We start from the raw sequence: 13913 nt of genomic DNA, 5'->3' as shown, positions 1-13913 counted from the left end.
CTGCGTAATTACACCAGCTTGTTCAGTCAAGCCACACGCATAGATGGCTGCTTCATTCAACGTGGATATTCTGCCACAGATACATTACGGAAAAATCGGGTCTCTTCTCACCGGAGAGCAGGATTTATCCAGGCAGCTAGCAGCAAACAACATCCTCACGCGTCAGGTGGCTACTGCTAGCGCTAGCTAGCAAGCTAAACCAGGGTAAGTTCATGTTCTGGAACCTTGCGTGTGACACCTACATGCATTATTTAGGCCATTTCTTGATTATCTACTCACTGATTTGCGGATTATTAACTTCGCACTTTCCTAACAGGGGTCGGATCCGTGTTGCACCAGTTGAGCCAAACGAAGGGTCGCCATGGTAACCTTTGTTACCCCAAAAATCGTCCGTGCTTTTGTCAGACTCCAGTGCCACCCTGTGGGGAACTTCACAAAGAAACACTGTAAATCCATCTGACTTTCAAACTCAAGACTAAATAACTTAGTTTAAAGACAATGTGGATCCAAAGGCTGCGATAGTTAACGGCACATAAGATGCAGCATTTACGCATTTACATTTAGTAATGTGGAACACGCGTTTATTCAAAGCGACCAACAAAAGTGAAGTACAAGACAAGCAAAAATCCAAGGCATGGAGAAAACACCAAAGTGCTTTTAAAAGAAAGTGTTTCCGTGTCATACAATGCAACGTCAAGAAAAGAACATATAGGAAGTTTTTACTTTCGTCGTGTGCAATCTCAGATTATGGTCTGGTATCAGAATGCATGCAACTCACACGGATGGTTTCAAGAAGAAGAAGAGGTGCAGATAATATCCAAGGTAACTAGAAAAAGCGATCCCAAAAAGAAAATGCAAGAAAATGCCACTGCGTGGCTGAAAGGATTTTCCAACAAAGCTGAAAAAAAGCTCAACAGTTTTGGATGAACTAGGTGAAGGAGATGTCGCTACCTTAAATAGCCGTTAGGCAAACTTCAACGCCAGTTAGGCTGCAAAAGTTCAAAGCCAACTTGGTGATGTAATTGATGATGTCATCGAGTTTTCAAACTGTAATAATATTTAAAAGTATCAAAGATATTATTAAGCCATATTCCAGCAGCAATGTCAGTTTTATCAGCTGAAAGTCTTGACGTTTGAATAGTGTTTCTAGCTGAAAGTGTGCCGAAGTAGTTAGGTGCCAAAAAACGTACAAAAGACGGAAGTCGAAATAATAATAATAAAGATTAGGATATCATTCACAGTAGACAACATTAATGACTGATCCACTTTTCAGAAGCTAAACCCGGGTGAGTTCATGTTGTGAGCCTCGCGTGTGACCCCTACATACATTATTTAAGCAATTTCTTGATTGTCTACTCACTGATTTGCGGATTATTAACTTCGCACTTTCCTAACAGGGGTCGGGTCCGAGCAGCACCTGTCGAGCTAAACAAAGGTTGGGAAAGGTCGCCATGGAGACCTTTTGTTACCCCCAAAATCGTCCGTGTTTTTGTCAGACTAAGGTTTGAGGACAGTGCCACCCTGTGGGGAACTTTACAAAGAAACACTGGAAATCCATCTGACTTTCGAACTAGAATTATTTTAAATTCAATTAGAATCAATAAGTGAGTTACAAGGAGAAAAACTTATCCGAGCAACGTGCTATCAGAAAAAGTGCTTCTGTTTCATGAGATGCAGGTGCAAGGAAGAACGGATAGGTTTGTTTTTGGGTTGTTTTTTTTTTTTTACCTTCAATTGCAATCAGATTGGTATCAGTATACATGCAACTAACATTGATTCTAGTGGCAGGAAAGTTGCAGGTAATAATATTAATGACTGATCCAATGTTCAGTTGCCTCATAACCACAGTCCCAAAACTGGAAATCCTAGACTACAGTTATATTTAAGGACAGATGGGTTTTTTTTTTTATGCTTTGCAAATGTGTCCTTTTCATGCTGGTTGTGCAGAGATCATTTACTCTCAAAAGTCATTATTTTGTTGACTTTGTCTGTCACAAGTTCTACAGTTGTATTACTGACTAGTACTTGGACTGCTGTTTTTTTAATGTGCAAGAACTCTCGTGCAATAAACGTTACAAAAAAAAAATAAAACAAACTGATTTATCCCTTAAAACAAAATCAATTACTGGAGCGGATCAGAATTTGTGTTTATTGATTACTTCACCAAATGCTTGGAAGATTACATCACAATATTATGTATAGAACAGAATAGCGGTTTAATTTCTATGTATATTACATTGAAAACTTTACAGTCTGCATTTTTCATTTACTGTATATATATATATATATATATATTTATATATATTTATATGTTCCCTAGCTTCAGGGAAGAAAAGTAGACATCCATAGTTGCAAGGGAGGGAATGATTCTCAAAAAATATTTAAATGCACTTTAAATAATTACATACATCCTTCTTTAAAAAAGGCATGGAATAAACTTTGAAGGATCCAGGATGCAACTTTTGGTTTTGCTCCACACCTGAATGTCACAATACTGATGCTTCCTTTCATCCATCCAGAGGAAGTCTGTATACTGAGCAATGTAAATACATGACCAAAGTGTCAGCAACACATGTACAAAAGAAAGTGGAAAATAATACCTCTGTCTCACCTTATGGGACCAACTGATGGATTAGTGGAAGCTTGTATAAGCCAGCAGTAATTCTAAAAGCAGGAGGAGCTGACTCTATGTTCTTCAGGCTTACCGGGTCAACACATGAAGGAATGAATAATGAGATTAAAGTAGAAAAAAAAAAGAAATTGAGAGAAATAAATAAGTAAAATCTCATGAAAAGTCAAGAACACACACACCAAAAAGCAAAAAACAGGGCAGTGTTGTCATTGAGAGCAGAGAGGTCCAGAGCATAGCTGTATTGGATCTTTGATAGTGTTGAAAGAGATGCAGACTGTTGTCACCTGCAGCTGAGTGTCTCAATGAAACTAACTACTGAATAGCAGACATAAGAGAAAATATAAATATTAAAGTGGCAACCAATGCTTTCGGATGGGGATTATTACAATATATTTTGATTAGATCAGCAAAGTTACATTAAGGGTGACACTGACTGTGTCATCATTTTCTAACAGGCACACGTGGCCAAAAGAGGTTTTTCACAAAGGGAAAATTTAAAGTTCCTCAAATTCAAACATATCTTTCATTTGCTTTCAGCATGTAGATTTTTTTTTTAATTTAAAAAAAAAAAAAAAAAAACACCAACAAACATTCAAATTAGATACAGAGTTTGCAACCATATCAATAAATTATTTGTGTACAGTTCTTTTTTAGTTATTACAGTTTGAGATGATTCAGGGGATGATGAATGCCAACAGTCAGCAGACAGTGCTGGTCACAGTGTTCTTCATCCCAGAGAGAAAGAAGGGAGGAAGGATCGGGGAAAGACTCTTCTACAAGCTGAGTGCAGTAGAAAAGCTAAACACTTTAATGCAGAGTCCTGAACTGAGACAGAAAAGCTACCGTCTCTAACACCATCCTCCTGCCATGTAACACCTCTGTAAGAGGCGGAAAGTCTCTTGTGATTTATGTCCACCTGGGATCTATACTTGTCAATGGCTGCTCTCATCTCCATTTTCCTTTCCAGCCCCCTTCCTCCCAGCCAATCTAGGATGCTGGAGTCCGGGCAGGTGCCCCCTCGGGAGCTGAGATGTGGAAGACAGAACCAATGCGCAGGAAGAAACGCCTGAGGATGGCCCGCAGCTCCGGGATCAGGTCAAACTGCATCATTTCACAGAGTTGGGGGTAGTAGCAGGAGGCATGGGGCTTGAACTGGTAGGAGAGACAATTGGAGAACATATAGGTCAGTACCATGATTCAACCCAATTCTAAATATTCCCCAACTGAGGCCTTTGTTTTGGAACACATTCATAATATATGCAATACAAGACGGCATGGGATTGGTGGCACTGCTGCAAGGTGACAGAGTTCACGGCAGGGAGTTAAATTAATGTGTCTGGAAGCCATTTTTGGCAATGGAATTACAAAACTACATTCAAGCAAATAAACACAATTTGTACTACTTTGACTTTCCCAACATTTACAGCAGACCTTGCGCAAGAGAACGGTGCTGGCCAGTCCACTTGAACAATACTGTTATAATTTTTGTTGATGCAGTGGTTTGTGTGGTGTTGGCACAGTTGACTGCGTGGCGCCAACATTTCCTACTGCTTCAAGCTGCATGCTGGTTTGTTTTCTAACTGAAAACTGCGAAGATTTGTCCTAAAATCCCCTGAAAGACAAATGCTGAAATGCTGTCATGGGCAAACATGACTCATCTATGAATCAGAGATGAGTGCATGATTCTTAAGTGACAGAAAATGTTTATCATCACAAAATACAAAATATGAAATATATAGCAAATGATCAACCCAATACCCCCTTATATTTTTGATTCTTGATGTGACGGTACATGAAGCACCCGTCTTTTCTCGAACAATTTCGTCTGCAGTATACTGTACGTCTAGCTTATGCGTCGTTGGAAGAACGAAGAGAAACGAAGAACCATTATGGCGTGTGTGTGTGTGTGTTCCTGCCTTGTCATCGGGCAGCCGTAGCGTCCTGGTGAGAAGCAGCATGAGCAGACTGTTCCAAGCCTCTCTGTGGCTCTCTGAGGTTAGACTGATGAAGTAGGCCAAAGCTTCACTGCACACCCTGAGAGAGACACACACACACACACACACTCTATTATAACCAAATCAACACTGAATCAGCAGAGGTGGGGAGTATAAACCAGCTCTGCTATAGAACTAAAGCACCAACACTCTAAAGGTAAAGTCCAGGATTTTTCAACCTAGTCCGAATAGAAATTTGAATGCTACTTATGCATGTTGAACAGGTTGTTGGTTATTAAACATTTTGCTGCTTTTCCTTGTGTCCACAAGCTATTAGAGTGCAACTACAATGTAAGAAATGAGGGCAACAATGTTCAGCCCTCGGTCCACAGAAAAAAAAGTGCACGTCAAAGTCCACATGAGCTAATTCAAAATCGGAATCTATCAAAGTTACAGGGTTTCAAAAAAAAAAAAAACCTGACAGTCCCTTGACTGTCACAAGACAGACTTCAGCTTGGTTCGGTTCCGATAACCACGTTCCCTAACAAGCATATGTACTTGCAGAGTCAATTGCTGGAGTATTTTTTTTTGCAGTTTGAGGTTTTGGGGGACACATTTGCCAGAGTTTGTTCCTTGTCTACGTTTGGATTATATTTGGATGCATGTGATTCGCCCCAGTGTTTCTTTGGTTATTGTCCAGACCATGCGGATTTGTTCACGCCAAAGTTGATCATGCTTGTTTTTAATCTATGTTCTGAAAGAAAGAAACAAGCAATGGGGCAAAAGTCTTTCAAAGATTCCCTCCTCAAGATCCGGAAAACGGTATGTTGTGGCTAACGCCGATCAAAATGGACACACGTAATACACCATTTGCAGAATGTTCCAAAGCAGAAACATTTTAACCAGTGTAGAGGGTTTTTCCGTATCCATAAATAACAGTTGAAAATAAATAACCGACCATGTTGAAAAATCCTGAACTATTCTTTTAAAAATTAACAGAACTTCATGTGTTTTCTGAACGTAATACACGAGTCAACGATTCCAGAGCAGGTGCTCAAGTGAAAAACAAGGCGAGTTGTACTAACCTCTAGTATTTTTGCAAAATAGACACACAGTTTACAGTTCATAAATATATAATGAGGTATGACGCGTATCAAAACACAGCTCACTCAACAGGGAACAAACACCAGTGCTGCCCTTTCTGCTAACGGCACAGTTGGTGCTTATTTATCTAAGGCTTAACATTTAACCATGCAAGAAGAGGTTGGCAACATTCTGAGGTAATGGAGATAAACTGTGATAACACCACCATCATCAGTTTTTAACATGAATTTTCTGCTTACATAAAAAAAAAAAACAATACATTTCTAAAGGTTAAATCTGGTAATATTCCACACCTCTCTTGCCTCCAGCAAACTGTATTGGCTATTTGATGTTATTCTTTGTGTCGTGCACCCACAAATGCCCACATTGAAGTACATACACTGAATGTTCCTCACTGTGGCAACGTAGCTTTTCACATTACAAACAAGAAAACAAACACTTATGTTGTATTTTCTACTAACTAAATAACCCACAAAAAAAAACACAGATAATACTAGGAAGTATGTGAAGCCAAAGCTTAATATATTATTCTGAACATTTACAAACTGTCTTTAAGATTTTTGTCTTTATGACTAGGAACCACAGCTTGTGTGGCATAAGTCAGAAAGCTTTAAAAGACAACTGTCACAAGACTCTGATGATGTTATATGTTGCACTTACAGCAGCAGGCGTGTCTGGATGTCAGGCCACGAGTCCTGCAGCTGAGGGTCAGAGTACATCCTGAATAAGATCCTCAGGCTGCAGGCGAGACTGCTCGTTTCCTGCTTCAGGAGGTTGGGTTTAGATTTTCCCTTAAATCCTAATGACAAAGAAAGGAAGAAAATACAGCTCAAAATGATTCATTATTAGACAGAATCTCTACCAAGTTTGATTAAGATATTTTACTTGTGCGCTGAATTGAAACCAGAAAACCAAAAATCTATGAACCAAAAAGCTATTGACTATTAATAGTTATTGGTGTAACTGTTCTAACTCACGAGTGACAACAACCTCTTTTGGTACTTCCTGACTATGTTGGCACGTCTCTTGAGGGACAAACTGTTCCATTTTTTCTTGGCTGATGACCTCAAAGCCCAGCACAACACGAGCCCTCACAACAGTATTCGTTGAGAACATCGAGCATAGTTGAGCAAAAACTGTTGCCGGCAGAAACCCTGGGGCTTCTGTTGACGTCTCCATTTTCCTCTCCAAACTTTCTCAAATCTTGCATATTGTGTTTCTCAGTGATGCAACATACAGCTGTTCATGAGCAATTTACCATCATTTTTCTGAGTTCCAGCCTGATTTCTTTACCTTTGGCAAAATTAATTTTCTTCCTACCAAGAATTTAGGAGTAGTCCCTCTTAATTAAGTTTTCGAGAATGATATGATATTGTCTTATGTGAAAACATTTTCTCAGCCGAGGGGTCGTGCTTTTATACTGAACTCCTGTGATACAGCTTGAATATTAATTTGTCCTTGTAATCAGTAATTACTTATGAACTAGGAGTGCAAATTATATCTCATTAAAGACCTTTAGAGATGTTGAGGGTAGACTGGGTTTTAAAATATGTCAAAGCCGGTAATGACCTGTTTCCAAACTACTGTATCTCTAAATGTTAGGGATATTTGACTTTCAGGTGAAATTTATGGTATTAAATGATATAGTGTGATATGGTATGATAGATTATGATATTATACCATGGCTCAGACATGATCCATGAATCATGTTGTGATTTTTGTGGTTAATCACCTTGTTAGAGAACAGCATGTTATTCAGTAGCTACTGAAACATTGAACAGTTGGACATGTGCATTCAAAAGTTTAGAGAAGGCCAAATTAAGTTCATACGTAAAGGCTATAGACAAATATCTCTAACTTTTTGTGAGTAGTGTATATTAAACAAATGATTTTAAAAAACAGGATTCTCCCTCTTTATTTACCTGCCCTCCACAGTGCCGTCCTTTGCTCGTTGTTAGAGTTGAAGTCCTTGGCAAAGGTGTGTGACTCCAGCAGGCAGTCCAGCAGCTTAAAGAGGTGTGCAGAGGTCATGTATCTGTACATACCCTGATCTGGAGCCAGCTCGGCAACCTCCGCCTCTGACTCTTCAAGGGCATCGCGCTAATGGGACAGGAGTAGTTTTACTTTTTAGGTTAGCATTTAAACAAAGCATAATCATCTCCATATATAAGTAAGAATAAAACAGAATTCCTGGAGTCAAAGACTATTTAAAAAAAAAAATAAAAAAATCATACAACCACTTTCTAATGTTCCTTTTTCTAACGGTTCTAATGAACAAATTAAGGGCATTGTTCGTTTAAAACCAGGCAGCTACTGATCTACCTGTGCAGCAGCCATGTTCTCAGCATCCTCCTTCTTGCTGGTTGCTGGGTAAAAGACAATGTTGTCTACAGTCTGGATTAGTTCAAGCTGCACCACACATTTAATCAGCAGCCCTGCAAACAGCTTCTGGTCTGAAACTCCTGTAACAAAGAAAAGACCACGTGTTCAAGCACAGCATTTCCAGCAGAATTTGATTATGCTCCCCATTATGTGGCTGACCAGGGGTGAGGAGGTGGGGTTGTCAGAGGCAGGACAAGGCATTACAGTGAATTTGATCATTTAGTCTGGGTATATCTGCCCAAGATGCAGTGTAAATAGTATAAATATTACCTATACGCCATTTGTGGGCATTTCCATGTTAACTTTGTCACATGTTACTGTCCATCAGCTCAGAACTGCGATTTGATTTATTGACATGATATGAGTTTGGATTTACTCTGAACCAATATTCGTATTAGGTCTCAGTCTGTTTTGAGAGTTTTGGGGACTACAGAGACACTTAGTGACCCTGGTCGGTCAAGGTTTTTAACAAAGTGATACTTCCTAACACCCGTTTCTCCACCAGTGTGCAGAGAGCACATGCCGACCACATGTTTCGTTTGTCCTGTCATCAATATGAATCGTGGAATTAATGTTACAGAGAGGTAATCTGAGATGCTGTCTGACATTTTAATAAGTAAACAAGTACCTGCGCGGTAGAGCGAGGGGAAAAGTCCTGTAATTAACTGAGCAGATGTCAATGATCTCACAGGTGGCAAACTGGCAAATATGTGTGGGTGTGTTGGGGGGGGGGGGGGGGCGCTTGCCCAAGTATATTGTATTTGTGGGGAAAGACTGATAAAAAAAAAGAAAAGTTGTAATCCAAGTTCACAGTGAACCAAACAAATGTATCTGTAATTTTTTTTCAAACAAATGCACAGGTTGATTTTGAATTTCCATTTGAAACAAATGCATGTGAGCACTTGTATACGTGTTTACTCACTAGCATTGGATTTTCCCTTCCAGGTGTCGTCGCTGGACATTTGACTGTGACCTCTCTCAGACAAAGCTCTGTCATAGCTGCTCTGGGACTGGCTGTCGAAGTCAGCCTCCTGAAGATGTGCAGCAACAATAAACACCATCAATATCCCCAGTGACATCTGCGATTTTACTGACTAAATGCATTTTATTATGTTAAAGATCAAGCGTGAAGCAGCTGCTGAGCTGCGGCTGTACATCATTTTGTAGTCAGTGAGTGAATTTTGTTTATTTTCTTACGAAATGCTTTCCATCAGCAGTTTCTTCATCCTGTCCAGCCGGTCGCCAAGTCAACAAACTGAAATGTGAAAAGCAAACAGAAGGGCAGATTGTGAGTCAGGTGTTATCTGCATCATGTAATAGCATACATCCTGTCATCCTGTCAATTACAAAAGCCATAATTCTACCCATCAACTCTACTGTTCCTAATATAGCTACAAGTGACTGAATTAAAAGCTACAGTATATTTGCAACATTGATCTAGATTTAAACTGAATAATCTGAGCTCTGGTTGAAAATACAGCAAGTGGGTGAGGACATACACGTGAGGGCTGGTGTTTTGGAAGATCTCCAGCATACAGGAACAGGTGATGTTCCAGACCTCAGGGCTGAACTTCTCCCCATTTAGAATCACCAGGTTCTCCAGACAGTTGGTTCCTGACCGAGCCAGCTGCTCATTGTCTGCAGGAGTGAAGAGATGACTTCAAAACACAGCTGCTGCATGCAAACCCTGAACTTCAGTGATGTTCATGAGAGGTTTGTCACGGACTGAACGTTTATTGGAAAACAGATTTCTGTTTCTACACTGTGCAAAGGAGTCCACATGTTCTGAGAAATGGTTTGCAATTTAAACGTTGTTGTTCTTATTTCCTGCAACATTTTAGAAAAATGGTGCTTAGTCTAAATTGTAATCCAAATGTACTTTGAGGATTTTTTTCAGTGGGAAAAAAGCTTTGAGCTACATCAATAAACCTAATACTACAACATTTTAATTCAGTCTTTGCAATTATTTCCTGTCAACCAACCAAAAAAAAAAAAAAAAAGAAGAAAGAAAGAATCATTTTAAAATACTGATTATTAAAATTAGAGGGGTAGTGTCAGAAAAGGAGGAAGCTTAGGAGTTTTTTTACTTAAAATGTTGTGGACAGTCTTTTTTCTCACTTAATTTTATTCCTCATACACATTAGATTATTAGTTTAACATCAACATCACTTTTAACCTATTATTAACTTATTGTTTTTAATGTGAGATATAGCAACTCAGAGCTGGTTTCTTTAAGACTATGCCTTGGAGCTCAATTCTGTTTTATCTTGGTTTTATTTTTTTAAGTCAGATCTAGTCTTCTTATGAAGATGGTTCACATTTCAGTTTAAATTTGCGAATGTGTGCAAGTGTATCTTGCTTACGCACATTTGCAAATTTAAACGTAAATGTGAATCGCATGTGTACAATTGCTCATCCTTTGTGCACAGACTCTTCGGAAACCATTCCAAAAATTGCTTCCCCATAAATGTCTAAAAAATCTGAAACTTCCTCATCTCTCCATTTCATAGAATCTCAAATGTCATAGGTATTACCTACAATGGATGTAATGCTTTTACTTGTCTGGTTGAATTTCAACACTCACCTTGCTTGACACACCACTGTAGCTGTGTGAATATGTCAGCCAGCAGGATTTCACTGAGAGGCTCATAAAACTGGGTGAAAACGTCACAGATGGCGTACAGTGCATGGTTACATGTTGTTGTCATCCACTCAGTTTTCTAGAAGCAAGCAAGAAATAAACATGAGCAGATGTAAGTAATGCTTTTGAGGACTTTCATTGCGTGTGTGTAGATAAATTGTTAGCAGTTTCTAAAATCCCCTCTCTTTCCCAATCACAAAAGAGCCCATTTACAAATTTCAGTGGCTTGTCAAGTCCATAAACCAGCAGTGACCTCTGACCTCTGTTTGCTGTTCAGGGAGCTTCATGTTGTCAAAGATGCGGAAGACAATTCTGAAGAGGTCGTGCCACCAGTGCTTCTCGAAGGTGTGGCCGTAACTCTTCATGATCTCAAACATGACTGTGAGACCTCTGTCAGAAGAAAAACCAAAAAGTTAAAGAATCAGTCCTTTTCATTATGGGTTCATTAAGAGCTAAGCAGGCACAGCACAGTGACCCACTTTAATCCTGTTTCTTCTGGTGGTGGTAATAAGCAACATGTTAGTCTTAATTCTCCAAACCTAAAGATATTCTGTTTAAAATAACATTAGACACAAAACTATCAAATCCTACGTTTAAAAATAAGATATTTTTTTTAATTTCCTGTTAATCCATTAAGCTGTTTACAGCACTTGTAGGTCCCTCATCTTTATGAAAGTGGGACATCCCATAAGGAATTGTTTTCTACCTGGTGCGGACATCCAGCTTGCAGCGGTTGATGATACACGAAAGCTCGAACAGAATGGGAAACCAACCACGAACCCATACACGATCACCAGGGGCAACATTCATGTCATCACTGGTGTATTCCCTCAGAGCCTGGACAGGGACACAGTGAATCAAACACTCCAGTACTTAATTATAATTTTTTTTTTTTTTTTAACCAAATAAATAAATGCCACTACACTTTCAAGCAACTATCAGATTTCAGTTGTTCCCACCTGTGGTCTTTCTGACACATATTTTGCACAGTGTCGTATGAGTCTGATGGCCTCCATGCTGGTGTCAGGAAAAGCTGCATTGCACACAAACTCTGACAGGCACTTCACTGCATCCTGGAATGAATCAATAGCAGCAGCAAAATGCTCCCGGAAAGTGTTCACTGCGGGAAGAGTGGTCAAGAGAAGAAATGAGGAGCAAAATAAAATTAATAAAGCAAACAATTATCTAATTAAATAAAGCTACTGTGAGATTAGCTGTTTGGCATATGACAATCTCTGTTACTTAGTTTAAAACGCCTGAGCCAAAATGGCCGCCACTCACAGACAATGTGCCCAGTGGTCTGAAAGGCGAGCTCCACTATAGTCTCATCATGGTCCGACGCCGCCTGGTGAAACACTGAGAAGATGTTTTTCCAACCTGAACGAATGTTGGCTGCTTGGGAGTTTACCATCTGAGCCACACACCTGATCACCATGTCTCTGATAGTAGGAGACCTGTTAATATTGCACAACATAAAGTGTATAACATGTGCATGCCATAAAATGGACATAACATTATTATTTAACATTTTACTAAAACAAATCAATTTGTTTCCAAAGTTGTGAAGTTTGAGGTCCTGACACATGACTTTTTGAGGTGCACAATTGTCAGAAATATATGCCAGCATTGACAAAATGAGTCACTAATTTCAGAAGCATATAATTCCAATGGACTGGACAATCTGGAATTCACACTCCAATTCTGTTCTCGATTCCTTAATATCCACATCAAAATATTCTAGTACCTGTTCTTCTTCATGATGTGCTCAAATGGCCTGAGGAAATCCTTTTGGAAGCGGAAATTGGCAAGCTCTCCTTTCTCCAAAAACTTCATGGAAAGCTGTCTCAACGAGTCAACAGCAAAAATGGCTACATCCTCATTGGGGTTACATCCCACCTGTAGGAGACACAACAGTCATTATTAGAGCTAAGATATGCATTAAAACTCACTGTGTTTTGCTAAAACCATGGTGGCCAATACATTAGAACCAGTACAACAACACTCACCATCACCTCAGTAATCAACACATTGTTGAAACTGTCAGAAAGTTAATGGTTAAACTGTCACTTTGCCTAATGTGTTAGGTAACAGTTGCTAACGTAAGCATCCAGAAATAACACAGCAATGTTAGCTTTCATTTGGTGCTTGTGATTCTGGACAAGTGATGAAGGAGCATCAGATACTAACTCATTTTAGCTCCGTTTTTGGATCCATCAGTTCATGTGGGAAATATCTGACTTAGCTGCTAAAAGATCCACTACATTTATGGCTACAGTAAGTTATGCCAGTTCTTATTTTATACTGGGTAAGTGGGTTTATTAAAACCTTTTAGCTGCTTGCTGCTGCTTTGACATATAATAGATACGCAACTATGGGCTCAAGATATGTCCCGTGTAAAACAAAATGACAAAGTCCAATCTCCATACTGTAAATTATTTATGAGCTTCTCATGTGCCTGTAGTGGTAATAAGTAAATACAGGACCAAATAAATTGTACGGTGAGTCATCGTACTACTGCACCCTCCACTAAAACACACGACTGTAGCACATACATCTGTCTGGTAAGAGATTTCCAGGTAATAGAGCTTTTAAAATTCCAACTTTGTAAACCCTTTTGGTCCAGTTACCTTGTTGAAGTGGTCTCCTATGACCTGCCAAATCCGAGACCACTGCAGCCTGATGCGGTTCATGTTGTAGTAGGAGATTTCCACAATCTTCTGCAAACTAAACATTCTTGGCTGGTGTGTGGAGGCCAGCTCATCCATGGACACCGCACAGAGCCACCGCACAAAATCCACTAGAAACAATTCAACAGGAGCACACAGTGAGGAGATATCCTGATGGACAAAGAGAGCTTAGGGAAAGTAAAACTTACACACTCACCAATTGCATTTCCATCTAGTCTAGTGGAACCAGTGAAGATCCTGAGAATTAAAAAAAGGTAGCTTTAACATAAATACTGGAAAAAAAAAAAAAAAAAAAAAAAAAAAACTTAATTCAACATAAACTAGAGACATATCATCCGTTTATTACATTATTAATGTTCTGTGCCTGAGAATCTTCATGGGTATTTTATCTCACCTGTCCACAGCTACCACCACACTCTGAGAGCTGGTCTCCCCTACTGATTCCTGGATGTGAGCCATGTGTCTCTTGTCCTGACTTCCTACCAGGTTACCTACAGCACCAAAAGTTATTTGAAAAAAAGGGTAATGCATAG

The 13913-nt window shown here is 39.3% G+C and overlaps 1 protein-coding gene and 1 long non-coding RNA gene across 3 annotated transcripts in view; one reads left to right on the top strand and one right to left on the bottom strand.

Annotated features, from left to right (window-relative positions):
• Window positions 1–19: 19 nt before the first annotated feature.
• LOC137140008 (uncharacterized) lies at window positions 20–9558 on the top strand. The gene is made up of 3 exons (XR_010916414.1): window positions 20–204; window positions 3600–3815; window positions 8998–9558. It is a non-coding gene; the product is annotated as an uncharacterized lncRNA (long non-coding RNA).
• arfgef2 (ADP-ribosylation factor guanine nucleotide-exchange factor 2 (brefeldin A-inhibited)) overlaps window positions 2131–13913 on the bottom strand; it is a 28477-nt gene continuing 16694 nt past the window's right edge. The window contains exons 23-39 of one of the 2 annotated variants that reach the window (XM_067528009.1): window positions 13775–13871; window positions 13577–13617; window positions 13321–13490; window positions 12438–12589; window positions 11975–12147; window positions 11653–11813; window positions 11400–11530; window positions 10954–11083; window positions 10637–10772; window positions 9552–9690; window positions 9250–9307; window positions 8975–9083; window positions 7993–8132; window positions 7593–7770; window positions 6331–6469; window positions 4549–4666; window positions 2131–3784 (exon numbers count right to left, since the gene is read on the bottom strand). In XM_067528009.1, the coding sequence (XP_067384110.1) occupies window positions 3620–3784; window positions 4549–4666; window positions 6331–6469; window positions 7593–7770; window positions 7993–8132; window positions 8975–9083; window positions 9250–9307; window positions 9552–9690; window positions 10637–10772; window positions 10954–11083; window positions 11400–11530; window positions 11653–11813; window positions 11975–12147; window positions 12438–12589; window positions 13321–13490; window positions 13577–13617; window positions 13775–13871 (2237 nt within the window). In that variant the 3' untranslated portion in view covers window positions 2131–3619. The remainder of the gene's footprint in view (window positions 3785–4548; window positions 4667–6330; window positions 6470–7592; window positions 7771–7992; window positions 8133–8974; window positions 9084–9249; window positions 9308–9551; window positions 9691–10636; window positions 10773–10953; window positions 11084–11399; window positions 11531–11652; window positions 11814–11974; window positions 12148–12437; window positions 12590–13320; window positions 13491–13576; window positions 13618–13774; window positions 13872–13913) is intronic. The other variant, XM_067528010.1, reaches the window with a different exon arrangement.

Source organism: Channa argus, chromosome 13, assembly GCF_033026475.1.
Source record: "Channa argus isolate prfri chromosome 13, Channa argus male v1.0, whole genome shotgun sequence".
Classification (NCBI taxonomy): Eukaryota; Metazoa; Chordata; class Actinopteri; order Anabantiformes; family Channidae; genus Channa; species Channa argus.
This window is presented reverse-complemented; position numbering and strand designations above follow the sequence as displayed.